Source organism: Nilaparvata lugens, chromosome 1 (assembly GCF_014356525.2).
Source record: "Nilaparvata lugens isolate BPH chromosome 1, ASM1435652v1, whole genome shotgun sequence".
Lineage (NCBI taxonomy): Eukaryota > Metazoa > Arthropoda > Insecta > Hemiptera > Delphacidae > Nilaparvata > Nilaparvata lugens.
In genome coordinates, this window is record NC_052504.1 from 96,467,478 (window position 1) to 96,493,039 (window position 25,562).

The 25,562-nt window shown below is 34.3% G+C and overlaps 2 protein-coding genes across 5 annotated transcripts in view; both read right to left on the bottom strand.

Moving 5' to 3' along the window:
• LOC111061698 (activating signal cointegrator 1 complex subunit 2-like) overlaps window positions 1-7,998 on the bottom strand; it is a 53,303-nt gene extending 45,305 nt beyond the window's left edge. Inside the window, exons 1-4 of the mRNA XM_039419688.1 lie at window positions 7,835-7,998; window positions 5,744-5,822; window positions 3,841-3,998; window positions 134-332 (exon numbers count right to left, since the gene is read on the bottom strand). Of these exons, the coding sequence (XP_039275622.1) occupies window positions 134-332; window positions 3,841-3,998; window positions 5,744-5,773 (387 nt within the window). The 5' untranslated portion in view covers window positions 5,774-5,822; window positions 7,835-7,998. The remainder of the gene's footprint in view (window positions 1-133; window positions 333-3,840; window positions 3,999-5,743; window positions 5,823-7,834) is intronic.
• Window positions 7,999-9,604: 1,606 nt separating this feature from the next.
• The window catches only part of LOC111059864 (protein pinocchio), a 384,086-nt gene continuing 368,128 nt past the window's right edge, over window positions 9,605-25,562 (bottom strand). The window contains exons 1-4 of one of the 4 annotated variants that reach the window (XM_022347487.2): window positions 24,675-24,940; window positions 13,963-14,143; window positions 12,710-12,839; window positions 9,605-11,310 (exon numbers count right to left, since the gene is read on the bottom strand). In XM_022347487.2, coding sequence (XP_022203179.1) covers window positions 11,191-11,310; window positions 12,710-12,839; window positions 13,963-14,129 — 417 coding nt within the window. In that variant the 5' untranslated portion in view covers window positions 14,130-14,143; window positions 24,675-24,940 and the 3' untranslated portion in view covers window positions 9,605-11,190. Of the gene's footprint in view, window positions 11,311-12,709; window positions 12,840-13,962; window positions 14,144-14,730; window positions 15,326-24,674; window positions 24,941-25,562 lie in introns of those variants that run through there. The other 3 variants (XM_039419692.1, XM_039419693.1, XM_039419691.1) reach the window with 3 other exon arrangements.

Sequence of the window (25,562 nt, forward strand, 5' to 3'; positions counted from 1 at the left end):
GCGTGTTATCGACTTCAATGGGGACTACTTTGAAGATTTCTAAAGAAAAACTGTACATATTTTGCCAATAAAAAGTTTCCTGAGGTCAGTCCGGTTACTTATTATACAGACCCTGTAATCCTCTACAACTGACCTCGGACTCGTGTTGACAGACGATGCGACACATGATTAGGAAGGCGAGATGCATGGCTTGCTGGTAGAGCGACATCAGTTGCGCATCGGCCCGGCCACCCGCGAACGAGTCCAACGCGTAAATCGGATGAGCCTCCTGCAGGAAATGCTCCAGCCCCGCCACCGCACGGCCACCATCGTACGCCAGCTGCGACCAGAATCTGACAAACAAATTCATCCAATCACCAACTCATTTCATTCAATTACACGATCGAGTTAAGTTCTATTTATTCATTTATTTATTTATACATTAATAGATACAATCATTCTCAACTATGAATGATTGGGAAAGGAACAACAGGCTTAAAGCCCAAAACTGTTCCTTTCCCAAATTTAGATAGAAGTTGTCCTTTGGCCTTTTCTGTGACCTGCCCCAAGCCTTTGACATGGTCAACCCTGATATGATATCTTATTTAAATGAGAATCTTTTAATAAACCTGTACAAGAAATCCATCAAAGTTCTTCAGCTCATATATTTCTGGGCGGATTCAAGCCCATATTGACAAGCGAGAACGGTGTGGCAGTGGTATAAAATTGGATAACTGTATTTGGGTTCCCTCAGGGATCAATCCTGGGTCCTGTCATTTTTTACGTCTTTATCAATGATCTCATAACATTGACTCGGACCTTTTTCTCTCTGCAGACGATACCACTGTGATTGTTAAAGGTACCGTAAAGATGAGAAAGCAGATTTTGTTCATGAAAGGCGCAGTGCTGGTTGCACAAAAGCCGATCAAGTTTTAATCGTGATTAATTTCACGTGAACCAATCAGAGAAGCCGCCTTTTCAAGAAAACCTTCTGTGATTGGTTCTTGAGAAATTAACCACGATTAAAATTTAACCAGCTTTTGTGCAACCGGGCCTCAGTAGATTGTTCATTTGTATAATTTCTTAAAATTAAATTTAACTAAACAAATTTCCTCAGGTTTAATACTGTTGGAGCACGGTTGACACACTCTACTCGGGAACGTGAGATGAATGCCACTCGTTTAATTTCTTGGAGTAGAGCTGCAGAGGAATGTGAAGTAAGATGATCATTCGAGTGCTCTAGATGTCAAACTATATCGTGCTCTCTTTGCCTCAATAGCAATAACTGGAGTAGCTAATGAGAAACGGTGCTTTACTAAAATTCGGTAAATTGAGTAAAAGCTTTACTTGAAATTCGGATAAACCGTGACCAGATAAAAATGATGAAATTGTCGATTAGATTTTTTTTTTTTTTTTTTTTTTTTTTAAGATTTGGACGGTGGAGTGGAACGAACCATTATTCGGTCATTATGTAAAATTATCATTTCATGATAAGGTGCATGATACTCTTTCCATCAGGAAGAGTATAATTAGTTACATTAATTATATCAGTTTATCATAGCTATTTTCTCATATCCGTATTCTCTCATATTTGTCTCATATCCGATACAGTATTTTATTATGGGGGTAGCCGTGAAACCAACTTCAAATGAGTTTTGAATGCAAAAGAAGGCGATCAGGGTGATTCAGGGAGCTGACTCTAGGGTTTCATTTAAACCAATTTTCAAGAAACGTCAACAGCTAACAATACTTACTTACTTACTCCGTGGTGCTACAGCCCGTTTAGGGCCTTGACCTCCTCTATGATGCCTCTCCATTCCTCTCTGTCGCCAGTTCTTCTTCTCCAACCTCGGACACCCAGCCTCCTCAAATCTTGTTCCACATCTTCTAGCCAGCGTTTTCGTGGGCGTCCTCGTAGTCTCCTTCCTCCTGGATTTTCTCTGAAGACCTTCTTTACTGCTCTTGAGTCACTCATCATTTCTACGTGACCTAACCAACTCGCCTGTATTTTATTTTGTTAACAATTTCTGTTTTTTGGTATAGGTCACGTAACTCTTGATTTGTCCTTATTCTCCACTCCCCATTGTTACAGACTGGTCCGTAAATCTTTCTCAATACTTTCCGTTCCCAAGTAATCAAGAGATCTTCATCTTTCTTTGTGAGAACCCAGGACTCTGCGCCATACAACACAACTGGTTTTATTATTGTTTCATAAATTTGAATTTTCAACTTCTTCGTTAGCACTTTGGATCTAAGGAATTGGCTTAGTGCAAAATAGCACTTATTACCTGCAGCTATCTTTGCTTTTATATCGACTTGGACGTTGTTGTCATTAGTGATTACAGAGCCAAGGTATTTAAATTCTGCTACCTTTCCAAAAACAAAGTTCTCTATATTTATTTCTGTGTCACCTGCTTGTCGTGTTCTGCTGCTGGCCATATATTTCGTTTTGCCGTCATTTATTCTAAGTCCTATTTGTTCTGATGTTTCATTGAGCTGAGTAAATGCAGTCTCCAAACTTTGTCAACAGCTAACAATGCCAGCCCTTTATTTCTTGAATATTGCATCTTTCTCAAAAATAGACAGAAATTCAAGGAAAAAGCAATTTACACAAATACTCCACGATAAATAAAATGAAACGCTCCAGTATCCTACACATAGACTACACGCTGCTGGAGGGGCACCAAATTATACGGGACTGATTTTTAATTGCCTGGCAGATAAACTGGAGACTATTGTCAGTCTCGGTAAGTTCATTGTTGCCCTGAAAGATGTCTTGGTGGATGCAAGAGTCCGTATTCTTTGAGAGAGTGCTATGAGATATTCTCCGGTTCTCATTGAGTTGAATGTTTGTTGGGGTTTTTACATTAATTTATTATTACGATGAGAGTTTCACTTTGTAAAACGAGAACTATTTTCCTCTCATGAAGGGAAAACCATTTGACATGTGGTACACCGTTGGAGCTATGCTCGTTGAATGCGACGAAATAATGAAAATATTTCAAATAGCCAGCTACATCGCATCATTTTTAATACATTTCTATTATTATCCATCCACATATCTTCAAATGGTCCCAAATTTTCTCAAATAACTCAATATTATTCGTTACAAGCGGTTCGTTCGTTCGTGCGTGTCAGGTGATAGGTGATTAAATGCCTAAATTAAAATAAAAATCCACTGTTTTAACAGCTTCGTCATTAAATTCAAAGAGGTCTTGTCGAGTGCATGCTGGTGCAAGACAGCATTTCAGGAGGTGGTCATCTGACTGGATATCGCCACAGTCGCAGTACGGGTCCTCAATCAGCCACCAAGTTGTGCGATTTTCTTTTGTGCAGGCACACTCTGCTCTGAGGCGGTTCAGAGTTTTCCATTTACCATATGACAGATCTGCTCCTGTTGGAAGTTGCTCCCTCAACACAAAGTCTGTACTCTCATGCCATAATCTAATTCTTTCCTGTGGAGCCGAGGAGCCAAGCTCCTGTGTCTCTGTCAGAAAGCTGCGTCGGGACTTCAGCCGGTGATTTGCAGGGGTGTGGCCGAACATTGGGTTCGGTAATTGAGTAATTGCGTAACAAGCGGTAATTGAGTGGAATATTTCCAATCAAAATTTTAATTCTAGCAATCTAAATTCAAAATTTGAAGTTTTCATGTTTATTTTGGACAGAAATTCTATAGAAATTGTACACTCAACTGTACTTACATTGAAATTCTAACCTTATTTTGGACTTTGTCACCTATAAATTTGGAAGGAAAATAGCACAAGGACTACCTTGTTATTTTATCTATCAATGTTATTACATTAGTGTCATTTGCATTGTAAATAAATAAATCTATCAGTAACTTTCAAAAGCCAAACTCACCTGTGATGTTCTAAATGTAGAAGCCATTTGAAATCGGCAATCAAATATCCCATTCTTTCTATCCAGGCTTCTTTGGCACCCGCCTCAAGTGCATTGACATCACTTGGCAGTGGATTGTAGAATGTGAATTCTTTTCCTTCTTCCACCCAGTGCTTGTCCTAGACAAAATAAGAATTTTCGTTTAAATGCATGTATAAAATTGTGATTTAAAAATTATTTCGAACTGATAAGTCTAAATTCAGAAGAGGAATAGTAAAGAGTTGCCCAGTTTTTCCTTGTCAATATCATTTTAATGATGCTGTGACCGAGTAGCGTCACTAAGAGCATCGTGAAAATGCAAGTGCGCAGATGAGAAACAAAATCTGGAAAGAGCAATGGGAGCATTCACACTGAACATGTGCACTTGCTGGCGGCGTTCAGTGTGAGCATCTAAAGACAATCCAAAACATTTGTCTATGGCCCGGTTGCACAAAAGCCGGTTAAATTTTAATCGTGGTTAATTTCTCAAGAACCAATCACAGAAGGTTTTCTTGAGAAGGCGGCTTCTCTGATTGGTTCTCGTGGAATTAATCACGATTAAAACTTGACCGGCTTTTGTGCAACCGGCACTGCGTCTCTTTCCAGTTTTTTTTTTCATTTTTACTTTCCTTGCCCTTTTACCATAGGTAAGGAAAGTATTGCTTTCCGAAAAAAATTTAGTTACCCCAATTTCTAAATTTCTATACGTTTCAAGGTCCCCTGAGTCCAAAAAAGTGGTTTTTGGGTATTGGTCTGTATGTGTGTGTGTGTGGTGTGTGTGTGTGTGTGTGTGTGTGTGTGTGGTGTGTGTGTGTGTGTGGTGTGTGTGTGTGGTGTGTGTGTGTGTGTGTGTGTGTGTGTGTGTGTGTGTGTGTGTGTGTGTGTGTGTGTGTGTGTGTGTGTGTGGTGTGTGTGTGTGTGTGTGTGTGTGTGGTGTGTGTGTGTGTGTGTGTGTGTGTGTGTGTGTGTGTGTGTGGTGTGTGTGTGTGTGTGTAAGTGTATGTGCGTCTGTGTACACGATATCTCATCTCCCGATCAACGGAATGACTTGAAATTTGGAACTTAAGGTCCTTACGATAAAAGAATACGTCACGAACAATTTCGATCAAATGCAATTCAAGATGACGGCTAAAATGGCGAAAATGTTGTCAAAAACAGGTTTTTTGTGATTCTCTCAAAAGCGGCTCCAACGATTTTGATCTAATTTATACCCAAAATAGTCATTGATAAGCTCTATCAACTGCCACAAATCCCATATCTGTAAAAAATCCAGGAGCTCCGCCCCATCTATGCAAAGTTTGATTTTAGATTACCAATTATCAGGCTTCAGATACAATTTAAACAAAAAATTCCAAGTGGAGAATATTGAGCATGAAAATCTCTACAATTAATGTTAAGTAAAATTTTCACCTAAAATTTAAAATAAGCTCAAAATTCGAGAAAATGTTATTATTTCAAATGCAAACTGTTGATTCTATTAAATCATTCACTATGAAGAGATAGCAGACTTCGTGTGTCTCCAGCGTTATAGTCCTGTCACTAGCTGGCTTAGTTCTTCGAATAGTATACTTGAGATGCGCGTGAACACTAACGTCAGATGATAAATTTTCATAACGGCTAGGGAAGTTGTGTGAGTGCGCCACACCAGATTTTTACATAGTGCATCCAATGTGATCATACTCTTAACCCGTATACCGTCCAATATAGGTTTACTAATATTATGTCATTATGAAGACTCAAGTTGATAGGAAAATAATTTAATAATTTTAGGAAAAAATGCAATAATCAAGAGCAATAACGACTCAGCCAATATTAAGAGCAGTAATGTACATTAGGTAAAGATAAATTATCATTAGGATTATTGAGTATTACGTTGATAACTTACCAAGGCAGGAATATTGTATGTTTTGCCCATCGACGAGTGTCTTTATTTTCAACTCGTCAAGAGGTTTCCGATCGGGATTCTGCAAATAGAATTATAGACTCAATTCTGTTTTCTCAAAGTAACTATGATAGTCAATCTACAATTAGAAAAAAACAATGAAAAAATAAATGAACTAATATAGAGCCTACACAACGACAAATCTGAACTATTAATCTACCAATGATTCAAATTCATGTAGTCTAGAGAACTGAGATTCTTAAAAAAATAGCATTAAATTTTAAAGAAATTTCAAGATTTTCATAACTTATTTTTTGGGAGAAGGCGCTACTCCTTAGCGGCGTCTTGAGACGCGCATCTGGAGCCACATGATTAGAGCCTTATACCTTCTTAATCATCCATTACCCACACTTGTAGGCCTATACAGGGTGAGTGAAAACTCCGAGAACGGCTTAATATCTCATACACAAAGGTAATTTGACGGTGGGTGTGATTGGGGATCCTACTCAAATTGAAATTACTACATTACCATGACTTCGAAAATCTGGTCCGCCATCTTGGATCCGCCATGTTGAATGCAACTTTATTTTTTCTAATAGGAAGGTGGCCATGCGATACAGAATTTCAAGATAAAATGAATGGCGAAAATCGCATATCGATATCTCAAACCGTTTAGAAGATATTCATATTATTAATCAATACCATGCAAATCAGAAATGAAATACATTAGTGGTATTGATTAATAATGTGAATATCTTCTAAACGGTTTGAGATATTGATATGCGGTTTTCGCTATTCATTTTTTCTTGAAATTCCGTATCGAAATCATGTATCACATGACAACCTTCCTATTTAAAAAAATAAAGTTGAATTCAACTTGGCGGATCTAAGATGGCGGACCAGATCTTTAAAGTCTTAGTAAAGTAGTATTTTTAATTTGAGTGGGTTTCCCGATCACACTCAAATTACCTTTGTGTATGAGATATTAGGCCGTTCTCGGACTTTTCACCCACCCTGTATAACACCACTAATTAATTGATGGTGTCTTGTCATGACTAAAATACAAAAACAAAACTAAAACCTCTAATTGATCAAGATGGTAATGATCAAATTCAAAAATTGATATTATCGTTTAAAGTCTTGCTCTTTAAACTAATTTCACTTTAGCAGGATAGCATTTGAGACAGGTCTCTATTCAGAAATTCCTGGACATCGTAGTAAGCCCTGGTTCTCAGGAAACCGGTCACTACTCTCTCGAACACGTTAAGGTTTAACTGCTTCTCCCCTGAAGGCAGCCTGTTGAAGTAGCGTAGTGCTAAACTTCTATGGCATTATAACCGCAATATCTCAAAGCGCACTCTGCTGGGGACGTCAAACAGCTGTCGATATTGAGAACCATACATTTCAACACCTGCCAGGTCGAGCAGCAGATATAACATGACCTCTTCAAAAATGATGGAAAAATTACGATTTCCTAGTTCTTTTTAATAAGGAAGTAAGTAGATTCCTAGTGTTGTGGTGATACCGTTGCAGGTAGAGCACATAACCTATTAGTTCATTAGATTCGATTAAGTAGATAAAAATCTTGAAAGCAATAATTTAGCCAACAATACTAATTCATCTGCCGCCATAACGTTTATACAACATGAAAATCCAAATCCAATGTGTCATCAAATCTAATGAATTCATAGGTTATGTGCACTAGCTGTGACGGCAATAACCACACGTGTCTCTAGACGCGCGTTTCGAGACGTCGCTAAAAATTTTACCTTTGTAGGGCAATGAAAAATATTAAGAAACGAAGAATAAAAACAAGACATGCTGACCAGGTGGTTTTGCCATTATTGAATTTGTCATCATAATATACGCTTCATGAAGATAAATATATACTATATAAATCATATGCTATATAATTTATCTTTATAAATTCTTACTCAAAATACTTATTTATTTGGTCAATTTACTTAACTTGGAGAACGCATAATAGAATCAAAACATTAAAATTATATTTCTATTCTAACATTGAAACTGAAACCTAACCTCAATGTTTTACTATCTGTAACAATAAGCTTCAATTTTTTATAATGTACTCACATAGATGCTATTTCGGGAGGACATACTGTCTATCATTGTCATGTTTCACACCACATTGATATTAAATTTTAAGCCTAATACTTTTAGATATTATTTAAAATTCAGACGTGTTAAGTTTTGACGTTGATGCAGAAAATGTTGAAAAAAATCAAACTATCGACTTCTTTGTGTTGACTGTTGATATAGATTTATCGAAATTATTATATTGATAGTCGATATATCGATCTTGTAGAAAACCGATAGATGTAGTTGTAAAAATAGCCACCTTGGCAGCACTATAGTGAGGTCCACGTTATAATGGCAGTAGTTAAAGATAGGAGAATAACGATGCCGATTCTCTGCATTAATTAATTATATTTCTACACTGGCAAAAACATTATTGGCATCGTTGTGTACCTAGAAAAGGATAGTACCACCGGCTTTGTTGAATGATAGACAAGGATAGCAAAACCAAAGTCGATCAAATATTGTCATTATAACGTGGACCTCACTATAGTTGATGACTTTTCAACTTTTCATTAGTCCAGTCAATATAAAAAAGACATACAAAAGGGGGTGTGCTTGCAATTTATATTTTAGTTCTGATTTTCCAATATATTATTTGGATACATGAGAGAAGTCCAGAACCAGATTCTTCATGCAAAATTTCCTTGTGATACAGAGTGGCCCAAAAACCTCGTATTTTCGGTTCATTTTCCAGTTTTCAGCTATTGCAGCCAAATCCAGTGATCGGACAGAGAAATTTGCTCTTGCCTTTTTTCAAGATTATAAAATGAGATCATTCGGAACACTCTATTTCCAATGAGTACTGAGTTATAATTTTTCGAAAATGAGTGAAATTTCAAGAAAAAAAATCAATTTTGATGATACTGTATTTAGTATTTGATAAACAATATCTCCCGATTGTTACCATTTAGATGTATAATTCAGGGCGTAATTTTGTGCTCTACAATCTGAGACCTGGTAGAGCGCTCTATCTCGTATAATTACCTGGTACACCTGACAACAAATCTGTTGTTGTCATTGCTCCTTGTATTGTGAAAACACCTCATTTTTAGCTTTAACCATCATCACCATCTATATTGCCCTCACATTGATATTTTGCACAATGATATAAGTTCATGAGTTTATGTTCTATGAGAATCACCCGTTAGATGCACTTCATTTCAGTATTTCCTAGTGGAGAGACGCGCTTAAGGACACCTCAAAATTTCAAACACGTATAACTTTTGCCACAATGCTCAGATCTCATCATACTACACTTCATTCTTCTCGGCTCGTCAAGGCGGTTCAAAATCATGCATCACAAGTCAAATTTGGTCGAAAGATGGAAATTTTATTGTTGAGTGTAGGCCTACTTAAGCCCATACACAAAAAATGGCCAATTTCTATATAATTATTGTTATGCACCAAAATATATACCAGCACTATGATTCTCATCTTCTGTGTCTACAGATAATTAGTTTAAAATTGAAAAATATAAATTTAAATCGGATGTAACAAGCTTTAATAGTGTTATATTATTAACACATTCAGAAATCAGACGACAGAACTGAGACAGTAGCACTAAAGAACTGAGACACTGCTGCCGCTCGGCCGTCGCACGGATATGTGTGTTCTACCACCATCACCATGTCGCGGGCAAAGCTCGTCAGCTCGGGCTCGACCTTTGTGTCCCGACCTTTTATGTAAGCCTCTCCATCAGGAAAAATGTTCAAAGATTCTCGGTGGTATAAAGTAAATAGGTAATAATAAAATAGAAAGACAAGGTTTTTAAACAAAAGTATTTATTATTAAAGAAAATGATATAGTCACAGATCTCATTTCTAAAGACAATCAGCAGGACTCGAAACATTTTCATTCAGTAACAAAATATAAAAATATCACTCACACTCATACATAAATAAATTACTACTTGGAGGTTTTTCAAAATAGAGTTTGGTAAGTAATGGAACATAGTAAACCTCAACAAAATAACTCACATTATTGCTTAATTGGAAGTACAAAGTTTCAAAATTTACAGAAAAAGATTTTTTGAAGATACAATCAGAGTTTTAATTATTAAAATTGATAAACTTCATGAATATGGTAACTAGAGTGTGAAACTACACTGTGATTTGACTAGACTACTAGTTCATTCTAGAAGTTCATAGTTGAATCAGAAAGAATTTATTAAACTTCAGTGTTAAGTTTGATAGAAATAACATCACACGCTTTGAAATAAATTGTCAGGAAACTCAAAATTAAACTAGACAACTTACAAAATATATTTCTACTAAGGATGCAACACTAGATTCTAGGTTCAATATTAAACAATTCTTATCTAATTTTTATTTAATTTACAATAACAATATCAAAACAGTGATTGGAAGGAAAACGACAGAACTCAAAACAAAATGTTGAAACATTCATTTTTTAAGAGGAAAAAAATATTGTGAATTTGAAATTTGTCATCGAAAATGGATATATTTACCTATTAAGTTCAAGTCTCATGATTTGAGTAAGAAATCAATACCAGCTAGTCCATATTAAAAAACAAAGCGATCCCAAAACCTTCAAGTTAAAGAGATCCCAATTGAAGCCAATTTTTTCATTAACCTAAAACTAGAATTTTATTAAATTTGAACGATATAAATATTCGGGGATTGGACTATCAAATTACAGGTTGCATCCTTTTCTTAATAACTGCAGTTATAGTGTCGACAATGAGGGTTGCAGATAATGTTATGATGTATCATAATGCAACGTTATTGGCTGTTAGAGATGGTCAAATTTATACAAACTCCAATAACCATGACGTCACTTCATTATATCTCGTAACGATGTGATCCAAACACGAAACATGTCAAAAAATTGAAGATTTTGTTGACAAATAAGGGGTTTATAAGACGTTACGGTGTATCATATTGTAATGTTATTGGGCTTTCACATGTAGTCAATCTGCGATATTCAATAACACTACTCTATAATCTCGTAATTATGATTCAAAACCCTTAAAGATGTCAAAAAATGTCATTTATTTAAATTACGTTAGCAATTATTTTAAGTTTAAACAAGTTCAACCTTACAAACTACTGCTTTACAAAAACACACTCAAATATTTATAAATAGATGTTCGGCGAAATGCAATGGACGTTTTTACAATGATGACGGGAAATTCACAGATGATAAGGTAATGTCAACTTCACAGAAGCCAATAATTAATGCACAATACTGAGCCGAGCCCAACGGAAAAACTAGCATCCGGTTCCAACTGGTTTAGGAAATTCACATCCCTCTGCGCCGATCCTCTGATGACGTCGGAAACCAGTTGATTTCCACGAGCCGAGCTCATTCTCATTGATTAGTGATGTTGATCACGAGCTGGCTGCCAGTTTTTCGAGTCTTTTGCACAGATGTGACTCATCCTTGGTGGAGATCGGCTTCAGCAGAAGCTGGCACTGGCCTTCCCATCTGGCTTTTCCACACGCGTGAGACTGTAACAAACAAAACACAACTGTTAGATAATCAAACGAATTTAAAACTAAATTTATTGAAAAAAAAAAACACATCAAATCATACAGATAGATACAAGTATGCATTTGTATAAACCAAAGTGATAAAAATATACATTTGTATCACACAAAAACGGTAGACCAGCCTTGCTGCAATGCTTCCAGCATTTCCACTCTAATAAATTCTCCATAAGTTTCAAATAGATAGTTTACCCAGAATGAAATAATCTTCAGCAATATCCAGTTTCAACTGTCAACATTGAATAAATGTGAAGCATTGTTTACTTTCACAAGAAATGCAGACAGTATAAAGTGAATTTCACTATAGTTTCCTTGAAACATGTGAATAACTGGCTTTCAGAAATGTCAACATAAATCATAGCGAAAGAATAGTGTTATCACTTGAATTAGCTTTACTTGACATAGTACAAAAAAGCCAGACATCTTTTAGATAGTGGATGACGGTAATAAACAACTAGTTCATGAGAATTGCAAAAGTTATGAAACCCATATTTTCTCAATCTAAACAGGATTTAAGAACTCGTTGGTTCAAGAACGATAGAATAGCAAGATAGACTTCTATTAAAATTGACCAAAATATCATCTTCAATACAACAAGAAAATTGAATACCTAGTTTCAAACTTGTTTCAAAGAGTAAAATGTGGCATAAAATACAGATATGCTCAAGTACAAACTCCCTATATGGTTAACAATCTGGTTGCTGTAATAAGCTCTACATGTCCAAGCAAATTGACTTGCTGCTTATACAATCGTATGGTAATTTCCTTGTAGTTCCAAATTCATATTGAATAGTGATTTCGAAAGAATCTCACCAACAAGTGAATAAATGAAAGACAATGTTTAGGGTTTGTTCACACAGAGAATCTGTTCGCTCAGACGTCCATAATTCGAGCGATCTTCAGAGGATATAGACATGTGTATCAATATCTAAATACTCCTAAGACCGCTCGGACCGTTCTCTGTGTGCACATACCTTTAAGGCTAGTTACACAAACATCGATTTTTGGATGTAAGATTTTTTGCCGTCCCTATAAATTCTATTAGATTAAACAGATGACGTTTGTCGAGTTCGGTTTAATGTGATCGAATTCATAAGGACGGAAAAAATCGATATGTGTGTAACCAGCCTACGAGTTTACATGTACACTGAGTTCAAGTACATGTCAATATGAGATGTTTAACCACGCACAAGCCAAGAGCACATGTGGGCATCATTTTCAGCAAAAAATATATTATGATAATATGAGTTTTGAACAGTATAGCGCGCAGAGTTCTTTTCCATACGGTACCCAATTTTGAGTTTAGTTTCAAAACTATAACAAAAAAAGATAACTTAGTATTATATGAATGGGAACTGACCATGGTGAGGTCCCGTTTCCAGAGGGTGTTGCACTGGCCGTCGCAGACGGGACACGGTCTCTCCAGAGAGTAACCACCGCACTCCGAACAGTCCAGGGACACGTGATGGTCTTGCCAGTTCACGCCACAACTGCAATCAATGAAGTAATCATAAATACCAAATACAAGTAAAAATAAAGTGACAAGAAACTTTGTCTTGAAAAAAATGACTTCTTATTACTTGATTCGTCTTCTTCACAGTTCAAAGACCGGGGAATCGTCAAAATAAGAGTCTCAAGCAGTATCTAGAAGGTCATTATTATTGTGAAATATAGTAGCCTACCATAGAAAAAAGATAGTATAGAAAGATGTCCCATGGTATGGGTGCTTTATGTCCCGAATTTCAAGCCGATTACTGTCTATTATTACTGTTTTTGCCGGGTGACAGTGTAAGAACGGCACACTATGAGAGACTACCACCGTCTTATAGCTCCACGAAAAAGAACTAACTTACTAGGACTATTGGCTTGAGTTAACAGTGAAATTTGGAACATAAACACCCAATTCCATGGTATATATTCTTATGCTATATTTTCTCTACCTCTAATAGTATCAGGCCACAGTGTCTTTGATGTGTTTATTCTAGTTGTGAGGCCTAATGTTATAAGTAGTTACTGACTGATATGTACAGTCAGTGTTGTTACTGATATGTACAATAATATTGAATGTCTAGAGATCACGTTAATATAATTCATAACCCATAGATTTAGTGGAAATAAGCGGCCTAGAGGAACTGAAAACTGTACCTAGAAAGCTTTTTAAAATCAGGAATTTTAATTCTATGTAACCCTTTCAATTAATTTCATTTAGGCCTACTAAGTTTTCATGATTATTTTTGAAAAATTATCTTTTTCTGCACTGTATTTTCGTTACACAATGTCTACTTTTAAAATTTGAAACTTGTCAAAGCTAGATATTTAGAGAATAAACAGATTTTTAGAATAAATAATATGAATGAACAAATAATATCAATATGGCCGTTTTCACACTCACGAATTGTGGGACGACTTTCAGAATTGTCCTCTGATTGGCTAATTCTATCAATCACTTGATTCTTAGCCGATCGGAGGCCAATTCTGAGTTTTGGCCGACAGTTGGTTAGAGTGGAAAATGCCATATTATGACATTAATAAATTTATAATGATTGTATTAAAAAATTGACAGACTTTCGGAAAGTTGGGCGTAACTAAACAAATGCTGAAAAAAATACTTACGTAAAACAGGAATTGAGCTGAATGCGGAGTTCTTCAATGGAGATGACATGTTCTGAGGCCGCACTGTAGCCGCATGAGCCGTGTAGATCGTCCAGCGATCCTACACTGCCGAAACTCTGGCTTCTGTGGGACAGGCCGCTGTTCATCTGTACACTGGCTAGAGACATTTTTGGGCAATTGGCTGCAAAAAGAAAAAAAAATGTTGTAAGTACAAAAATATTAAAATTGTTCAGTGATAAAACGTCTAGGTTGAGTTTCAAGTCACGATATAAAGTTTGACATAGCAATAAAAAGTTTGACCGTTGAAGCCTAACCTCACTTTTTGAAAGTTTCCAACTTTCACAAAAACAGCATAATGCATTTCAATTCATTCATAACATCATTGCGAACAATAAAGGGTTATTCAATTATATTTTTTTATATATTCCTGGCTAGAAGGGTTGACTTTAAAGGTTGCATAACGTCACGTCAAGTCTAGAAATACCAAAAGGTCATTGCTCCCGCCCACGCTATCGATCCATTGGGCTTCTCTCAACCGCTGTCTCAAGGTCGGGGTCATTCAACACAAGACAATTTTGCAAATAATCTATTCTAACCATAACAACTGATACTCCTAGGAAAAAAATAATAAAGTTTGATAAGGATCTAGCTAAATAATAATCTTAATAGCTAATGTGACACTACACGGATTGGACCCGGTCAACATGTTTAATGAAGATAGAATTCTATCAGGAATACACAATTACTTTGATAGTTCTATTTACTTACAAAGCACAATAATGAACAAAGTGGTTGATTATATCACCTATCACTCACCAATAATAAGAATTTTGTTTAAATAAAGTTGAAAATTTTAAATAGCCTCAAAAAGTCTCCTACTCTGTGTGGGGAAAATTTGAAACTGTTCTGTTTCTGTCTGAATGAAAACGACCAAATACCAATCTTGGTTCCATATTCATCCACCGTTAGCAGCACTTCACTCAACCGCGGAATTCAAACTGAATTATCTCTAGCAGCTTTTTATTTTCAAAATTACTTTTTTTACATAAAAAATAAGTTTTTATTCGGAAGTTTCAATTAGTATCCACGATAAAGATCTTGTAAAACTGAAAATTCTACTTATTGGGATGAAAACAATCTATTATTAACAGTTAAATAGATTTTATAATAATGTATTTACTTCATCCACAAAGCTCTCTGAGATTTAAAGAAGTAAAATTTTCGACTTGTGACATGGATTCAGAAGAACAGCAGTCCTTCAAAAGTGCAAGGTAAAGAAATAAACAACAGATGTATATTTTGAAAGCACAATCAAGCCAAGGTATTGCCAATATTGTGTTGTTTGTCCGCGATAGCGTGTGTTGCGACAGAGCGCAGTCTCTCACGATGGGTTTATTCAGGACAACAGGAAGCTTAATGGCGGCCGACCCACTTTCCTTTAACAACAAATTTGCAACACTTCGCCTTGAAAAAAAATCACCAGGAGAAAATGCATGCTGTATGGAATCTGCTTTCAACTACTTGACATACGTTATCAATTGTGAAACCAACTGCTTGTTCAAACTGAATAGGTGTTCGTTCTCTTGACAAATTGACTGTGCTTATTCAAAAACTTCAATGACTGAATAAATTATCATGCTAGTATTGTCAAAGTCTGTTCTCAAAAGTTATTTTTCTTTAAAGTGGGCTTTGAAATCGATCATTACCGTAGTGGTTAAAATCAGCCACTCATAGAATGGTTTAGTCTACGTATAACAGGCCAGTCATAAACGATTTTCTGCATAATATTTGTCTCATTAAAATAATTGAAACAATATGTCTCATTAAACTAATTGAAACAATGTCTCATTATCTACAGTGATTAACAATGAAACATTCACCTAGGGGAATCAATCATGGGAATAACAGCTTGAAGATGATTTATATTGATAAACAGACACTTATTGCATCTCAACTGGGCCATTAGCTGATATTATTGTTTCAATTTAGTGATAGAATATAAGAACATTTAATAAAACAGCAATCGATGAACAGATTGAATTGAGAATAAATGATGAGTCACCAAATCAATCAAGACTGTAGATAATGATCAATGTCAATTCGAAATGTTAGTCAATGAAATAATAAGTCATGTTTTATATCAGATTAGCAGTAGGTAACTTACACTGTATGTAATCAGATTACATGAAGTGAAAGTTGTAAGACCTTTGGCAGATTATGAAACACGGCTGAGAATGTGAAAGTAATACTATGATAGGTTACTCTGATTTAATTTTTGCTGTTGATAAAATATTTATTTCTTCTGAGGTAGAAAAATTCATCTATTGTTAAATAGAATATGGCAATGTTAGTGATGGGGAAGTCGTTGAATATCAATTCCCATTTCAATTGAAAAGCTGATTCATTTTTCTGATAATCTTTTATAGAATATTCAACAGTCTTGATAGATTGTAATGTGTTTGATGCTAGATGGAACTTATCAGATTTATTAATGGATAAATGGTATAAGTCTAGTCAAATATTATTAATTCCCAATATTTATAAACATTGTAGAAAAGGTTTAGTAAAATGTGACAACAAACAATGCATGACACGTCTTTTCCCATTGCTAACAATAAAGCTGAAAATCGTTATACAAACTCTGTAACCTATGAAAGACATTGTTGATAGTAAATTGGTAAATAATGAAGGAATAGTAAACTCAAACCAAAGTTCAAAACTTTCATGAGTCAGAGGTTGTCATGTAAATAAGGTTTAAAACTGTGTCAATGACAGTGACATGGTCCAAGCTGTTATCAAGTTATTCTATTTAAAAATTTTCGATTTCTCAGTAGGTACTTTGACTCCAATACGAATGATGCAATTACAACTGCGTATAAAGTTGAAAAAGGAATTTTCACTGTAAAAGTCAATTTTGATAATATAAAACACATTGTTTGTGAGGTTATTCAAGTCAGTCAAGTAAACTAAAATTGAAACAGAGAATTATTGGAATGATTTAGGTAGTTTATGTCACACATAGCATGATGAAGACTTTATTAGTCTGGGAAAATTTGAAGGTTTAATAGAATTTCAAATATAAATTAAAGAAGGTGTTATTAATATTTATTTTACAGTTTTGAGTAGGAATTTTGTTATCAATTCGGATCTTAATCTTTCTAAATTCAAAATTAACTGTCCCAAGTGTTAGTGTTTTAATAATAATTAAAAATAATTGAGTTATTTCAATGTGGAAATTAGTGAAGAATTGGAAAGTCGTACATAACCTTTATTTGGACAATTTTTTTTCATGAAATTGGGATGAAAAGAAGTTTTGGACTGTAGTCTGTTTCTTTGTCCTTAAGTTGATTGTAAATTATAAATAAATAAATATCAATGATATATTTCATGGATTGAGCTATTTCTATTACAATCCATTTTACAAGAATTTATGAAGAAGAATTCAACTTACTGTTTTTCATAAGTGGCAGGGAAGAGAAGTATATTTGTGTAAATTTGTTATATAATATATCGTAGCGTATCATTTCAATTATTCCATAATAAAATTTGCATTCTATTACAATGTTATTTTTGACTCAACAAAGGAATCCGAGCAAATACTGTAAATAAGCGCAAACTCTGTTTCATCTAAGTAGGCCTAGGTCATGCAATTTCAACAGAAGGCTGAGGCTCAGCTGGATATCAACAATAATTAGTCATTAAATGCTCAATGCAAATTATCGAAGTGTAAATAAAATGCATTGAAGGCAAGGTAACTGCAAGAAGGATTTTGGACAACAATAATACTAATAGTAAATAATGGAGGCTGTATTTTTCATGTGTTTGTCTATAAATAGAGTCAAGGTCCCTGGCGATTAACAAGAAAAAAGAATTGAAGCAAGTTGCGACCGCTAGAAGTAACCTTCGGTCATAATTACTCACTGACACACAGAGTTCTTGAAAAATTTCAGCTCAGATGTTTACCAACGTGACGGAAGTAGTTAGCTACTTTCTGAAATCAACTTTAAGTTGATTGAATGAAAAGCATAAATTGTATTTAGGAAGAATGCTGACTGTTTACAATGAATCTCACAATAGAGATTGCACCATTTGCGATTTTGGCGGCATAGGTATTGGCAAATAGCTTGAGGAAAACTATTTCTAAAATAAGTCTTCAAACTATAGGTATTATCTGCGAGCCACTTGAGGAAAACTGTTTAAAAGTATGCCCTGATGAGTTCATTCATTAAATAGATGGTAGTTGCAAGTTCTCACAGTTTGTTTTGATTATCTTCTCTCCTTCAACAACAACATCGAACTTATATAATCCTTCTCAATTTTTCCAAAGTTGAGTGGTCTTCCTGATATTTCTCCACACTATTCATTGCGCAGTCTTCGATCCTCTATCGGCATTATTCATCAATAGAAGATTGATTTATCAACGAAAGAACAGTAGATCAGAAGATTAGGTACTAATTATGAAATTTACACTATGCACAGAGATATTGTGGAATTTCTCCAAATCAGATATATCTCAATGATTATTGTTTTGAGTAGTAACTGATAGTATATCTTACACGGATTTTTGTATTGTGTGTTTTCTTACATCAAACATAATACATTATTATTATTAAGTATCAATGTTTTCAATTCTTTTCTATCCTTCCAGCACTTAATTTGCAACTAAAATCTATATTATACTTAACTATAATTGAAATTTACCATTAGAGAATATTAAAATTTATATTTAGTAGAAAAATATCAAATATAAGGTGGAATAAAAGATGAATAAATTATATGGAACTGAACTGATAATATCGTTTTTATTTAACATTAATTACTCATTTTCTTAATAATTTGATGAAATAAATAATACCAGAATATTCCATGTGTATTTTTCAATTAGTCAAGTAGCCTAGGTACCTAACTACTCCAATTCAATTTCATCAATATTGCTTGTTTATTATTCTAAATTCTATTACAAGAATTATCAGATCGTAGAAAATACTTAATTTCAATTTTTTTTTCGAAATTTATAGGCTGCTATAACCTGATGACAATCTATCAATATACTAATTAAATAAAAAGACTGAGAAATTGTCAAAAACCACAGATTTTATTGATAGTTAGAAAGACCGGTTTCGGTTGTTACACCATTGTCAGAGATTGATAATGGTGTTATCAATCTTCCTCTTCAATGACATTGATGAGGTTGTTACAATGGTGTAAGGTTCCAATGATAGTTAGAAAGACCGGTTTCGATTGTTACACCATTGTCAGAGAGATTGATGAGGTTGTTACAATTGTGTAACAACCGAAACCGGTCTTTCTAACTATCAATAAAATCTGTGGTTTTTGACAATTTCTCAGTCTTTTCATTTAATATGAACAATTACCACAATTTCAACTTCTCAACTACACAAAAAGGGGGAAAAACTATCAATATACCTCAATTCCCGATGCCCTGGACTATCCAGTTTTTCAATAAAGATATATACAATTGAAACATTTAACAATGAATTGGCCTCTATTACAAAACTTCAATCAGTTTCCATTGAGCAACATTCTAGATTTTTCATCTCACTCAGATGAGAACCTGATTCACAAGTGGGCTAATTTAGTGTGAAATAAAAAGTAACTTTGGCTCAGAATTCAAGTAACTGATTGCATATAGTAGTTGATTGTCAACTTTGCATGTTTAGATATTGGTTTCACCAGAAAAGGTTAACCCTTTACTTTCCTTTGTGAAAGAGACATAAGGAGTCTAATATATTATATATAAGTCATGGTAGGGAATATTAGTGTTATTGTTGTAAAGCACAAGTTGTTTCTGAAACTTGAAGGAAATCCTCTGTTGACAGAGGTGATAGTTTAGGTGAGGTTCAGCTCTACTTGAGGTAGAGAATTCTCATAATATGAGACTCAGGGGACCTTGAAACGTATAGAAATTTAGAAATTGGGGTACCTCAATTTTTTTCGGAAAGCAATACTTTCCTTACCTATGGTAATAGGGCAAGGAAAGTAACAAAGGGACACATGAGGAAGTTATATTCATCAATTACCTACTGTATACCCAATGTACCTAATGTATTTAATACTTTAAGTTTTTAACTTTGTAATTATCATTAAGAATAAATAAATTTGAATTATTACTGTTATAAGATTAGTATGAAATTAAGATATGTACCGAAGATTGAATGAAAAAGACTAAGAAAATGTCAAAAAACCACTGATTTATTGATAATTAGAAAGACCGGTTTCGGTTATTACACTTCGGTTATTAATCTCTGATAAACTAGGTTTAAACCTAGTTTATCAGAGATTGACAATGGTGTAATAACCGAAACCGGTCTTTCTAATTATCAATAAATCAGTGGTTTTTTGACAATTTCTTAGTCTTTTTCATTCAATATGAATAATTACCACAATATCAACTTCTCAACTACACAAAAAATGTACCGAAGAGGTAGAGGAGGAATCTTCACATTGATGTAGGTAATGTAGGTGTAGAATGCTAACTAAATAAGTTAGAGTGTACCCAGGTCCAATTTCTTGAGGAATATACATAATGTGGGTAGGTTTCCTACATTCTCTTTGAACAGAAGTCTCATAGCCTGAACAAATAGGATAAATATACGTTCAAAGATTGATATTATTTATAGGAACTGCCTATCAGTTTTCTGTGGTATAGGTTGCGATTTGAGGTGAACCGCAAGGTTGACCTCTATGCTGAGGCAATATAGAAGCGAGACTGGTTTAGCATTTGCGATAAAAATATCAACTCGTATCGACCATGACAGCAATCAGGAATGCTGCGATATTCCACTCTCCACCGACACAAGTTGGAATAAATACTCAACTGCATTGCATAATAACACGCCAGTAGAAAGTAGAGGACTTTGGAAGGCGCCATCTTGATTTAAATAAAATCAGGCCAAGCTTGTTGACGCCAAGCAAAATAGAAAAATGCAGTCAACCTCCCGAATCGATGCGAATGTACTGCTTTTAACCAGCACCAACCTGGCCTAGAATCTGCTATAGAAAGTACAGTTGCATGCTGCTAAATGCAGTACAGTTGCATGCTGTTAAAAGCAGTACAGCATTCGAACAAAAGTTTTGTGGCTCGCGCGCATGTATTATGACGATTACGAAACGAGTGTTTGTCTGGCGTTCCTTATTGAATAAATTTATTTGGTTGACAGCGGTCGATAAAATCTGTATCCCACTTTTGTTTGAGTTATGTAAGTTTTATGAGTGTTGGAAACACGAAATAATTTGAATAAATCCTAGAATAAAGTGGTAGGGATACCGTTAACTTATGTATTTTGTGACGAACGTTTCGTGTGTTGTGTCACTGAGTTCAGATATCGTTGACATAGATTGGAATCAGGTCAGTTTTTTTACGTATTATAATGTAAAATCAGTTCTATATCAGAAGCTCTACACATGACATGATACATTGTATTCCTGTAGGAATGGAAAGGAACAATACCCCAAATATAGAAATGCAGTAACGCTGAAAACGACAATCTGAAAAACTCAATTTCCCGTGTACGGTAGGTAACGTTGAAACGTCTTCATAGAAAAATACTTCTATATCCTTCTATATTTATAAATCAAGGCCATAACTTTTCAAGCTCTTATATGAATAGAATCTACATTAAATGTAGAAATAAATGTAATAATGAAATTTTCTTTATTGCTTCTCTTGTTCAGGGTACTATATAATTTTCTTATAGCCAGTTATTGCATTTGATTTGAAAATACGATAGGTCTACTATAATTTTCTCATAATTTTTCAATCCCATTTCAAAAAAATTAGATCAGCCATATGCAAAAACATTGTTTCTGTGGAGAGAATTTGTGATACGGTCTGTTGCCATTTGAAACAGTATAGGTACCGTATCATTCAAGGTCAAAATATATGTTTCAGCATTAGCAGCCATATAGCAGAGTGAATTTATGAATAGCAGGCATTAATTAAAGTGAACGAACCGAAACAAGCAAAAAGAAGCTCTAAAAAACATTGCCAAGTTCCTTTCAGCCTTGTATGCAATCTAAATAAGTCGGAGACTGAAAAAGTACAATACGGAAGACTGGGCGAATTGTTTGCCTTGATACCAAGTAGAGTTTCCCACTGTAGAATGCTTCACAAATAATATCTAAATCAATCATATTTGACATTGAATCCGTATTTTATTGTAAATAGTTTGTTTCATGTGCTTATCTTTGTGGGAAATAGAATCTCAGTTTCTAATTTAATAAATGAGGAAAATCATAAATCCAAATGTTTCGTTGATGAAGTAGCTTGATAAGATGGGAAATAAAAGGAGTAAAAGTAATGTACAAGCAATAAATAGTGATATACTTCAAGGAAAATCATAATATTTTGTAGTTTTTTATTAATAACGCTACGATAGCAATTGAATAATTCTTATCTCGCTATAAGCGGACAAGTTTCAGTTTCTCTGAAACTCATTGGAGTGAGACATAAATAAAAAAGAGGAAGAGGAAAGAATACTTTGTTATTATTATTCGGAATTTAGAACGTCCAATATTATCGTTGAGGAAAAATGTTGGGATGTTAACTTGAGTGATATTTTTCTAATTCAAAACAGAGTTTGAGAGTAGTGTTCGAAGTATTTCTAGATATTGAATGAAAAATACTAAGAAATTGTCAAAAAACCACAGATTTATTGATACTTAGAAGCCCATAGAAACCTATATTTTCTAAGTATCAATAAATCTGTGGTTTTTAGACAATTTCTTAGTCTTTTTCATTCAATATGAATAATTACCACAATATCAACTTCTCAACTACACAAAAAGTATTTCTAGATACTACTGTGACAAGAAAAAATAGAGGAATAAGAATGTAGGGCATTATAATTCAATACAATTGAAGTACAGTACAGTATTTGTAGCTACTAATGTGATAACAGAAAATGGAGAAATAGAAATGCAAATCATTATACCATTATAATTCAATCCTTCAGCTGACGGCTTGAAAGCCAAGCTTGTGATTTTGTTTGATAATTTTATGCTTGTATTCAATTTTTGTCAATAAATCATTATTCTATTCTATTCTATTCTATTATAATTCAATCCAATATCAATAATATTGTTCATGTGCAAACAATGATCAATTTAAGAAATCAAAAGTGTTGTTCAATTAATAAATCAAAAGTGTTGTTCAATTTAATAAATCAAAAGTGTTGTTCAATCTAATAAATCAAAAGTGTTGTTCAATTTAATAAATCAAAAGTGTTGTTCATAGTATAAAGACAATCAACCCTTCCTTCAAATCAAATCATTGAACTTTTATTAGATTATGTAGATTATGAACTTTTGTTATTATGAAATTAGAAAATGTAGACTGGCAAATTAAGTGACTCCAGTGCAGAGTGCAGTAGAGAGGTAAACAAAACTATTAAAAAGGATGTGGAGGCACTTTTTCTAACAACTTTCACTCTTGCAGTGCTCTTCGGCGAAAATGTGAAAGTATGAATGGGCAAATTGAGCGTTTTGCGTCAACAGAAATGAGAAACCAAACTTGATTTCTCTCAATTTTATTAAAAATACTAAAAACCAATGACGTACAAATTTACACAGGTGCGGTGCTCTGTTTCGAATACAATATGTTTCCAATCGCTGTATTATCTCTGTAGCTATTATTATTCACTTTCAAGTGTCAGCGAAGTTTCGATGGGAAACATTGATGTCAGAGTGCTCTGAGAGCACAAAAGAGAATTAAAGAGAATAAAGAATTAAGAGAATTAACTCTTTCTCTAGGCATTATCAAGCAGCCATCTTCTACTGCACAAGAGGAGATAAACAATAGAGTATTAAGTGTTAACAATAACACTTTAGAGAGAAATAATTATCAATATTATTTTATTATTCAATCAGGGAAGAGGGAATATAGTGCAGGGAATTCAATTGAAGTGGGAAGAGGTTCATTTGGATGTAGTTGAGACTTACAGGAGTTATCAACATGAATCACTCAAGTCCTCTATCATAATTTGAGTTTATTTGTATTCAATAATTAATTTGAAGGAAGCGATTGATTGATCAACTGTGATTTTCAGGGGTTGAAATCTCAAAGTGTAACTGCCGCTTTAAATTATTTTCAAACTTTTCATCTTCAGAGAGCTATATGCAGATCAATTTTAGCAATATATATGTTTAAACTGAACTATATGCACAGTTCAAGTTCAACAGTAATAAACTGATGGATTACATGAAGCTATCAATGTAACATCTATTATGATATATCACATACTTTTGAGTTTGAAACATAAGTTGATCTAATTCAGTTTGAACTTGATCTATGCTTTTCTTTTTCCAAGGAACTTGGCAGGCCTTGTATTTCCTTTTCTAATCATAACAATTATTGAATTTTTATTTGTACTTGAAATTACATTGTTATGTATGCATTCTTTAGAGTTGAAATGTTTGTAACAGAGAATTGAGTTTTAGTGGAGAATGGGGAGTGTTCTAGAGAGGCTCAGTTGAGTCTTAAACTTCACTCTCTACAGAAAAATAAAGGAATTACTGGGGAAATAGGCAAAACATCTAGCACATGTAATCTATTCAGTTGTGTAGAATAATAATAATAATAATCTATTCAAATAGATAAATAAGAAACGGCTATTTCTTTGGCTATTCTGATACACAAGGTTCTTTTAACAAATTGACATCTATGATATTTAAGACAGAAAACTATGACTCACCTTTCAGGAGTAAAATCCAAATGTTATGATCAGTAAATCCACACACTGGCTTACACACAGTCACAAAACTTTGCAATTGCACGAGATATGCTGCAATAGAATCAAGTAAACGCAAACAAAACTCGCTAGAACAGTTGGTCGACAAAGGAAAAAGGCTTTTCCAATATTCGACTCGACACGCGCACTCACTGATGGCTGACTAAAAACTGGTTACGAGAACTTGGTTGGCGACGCTTTTATATGGACGGACGGGGGATTCCCACTCCACCAGTCGTTCGCTCATACCAGCACACATGCGGCGTCGGTTTGCTCGCACGCGCATAGCACGAGCGCGCGCACAACACGAGCACTCGTCGCTAGACGCTTCCATGGAATCGAGCCAGTCACTGTCAGTCGCTCAGAAAGGGTGTTTCATCAGTAATAATAACACAATATTATTCATTGATTTATTCATAATTTCAGAATTATTTATTAATTTATAATAATTAATAGCATCGAGCAAAGATACGAGTCCCTATTTATTTGTCTCTGTTATTAGTTTCTTCGGTTTTATGATAAAATGTAGACTGAACTATTAATATTTTTGGAAGAGGAACAAAGATCTTAAATTGTCAATATCGTGAAGAAATAAGTATATAAATACTAATACTACATTTCATTCAGTATCGATAACTCCCACAATACCGTTATCACCTCTACAACTAACCTGAAAATATGTATCTTCCAAAATATTAGTAATGTCATTATTGTTTTGAAATGACAATGAGCTCTAATTTTGTCAATATCGTCTTGGAATGACATTGTACTAAAATTTTCGATATCGTTCTGTAATGACTCACCTCTAAATTTGTACAAATTAGTGTTGTTCTAGAATATTCCCAATTATTA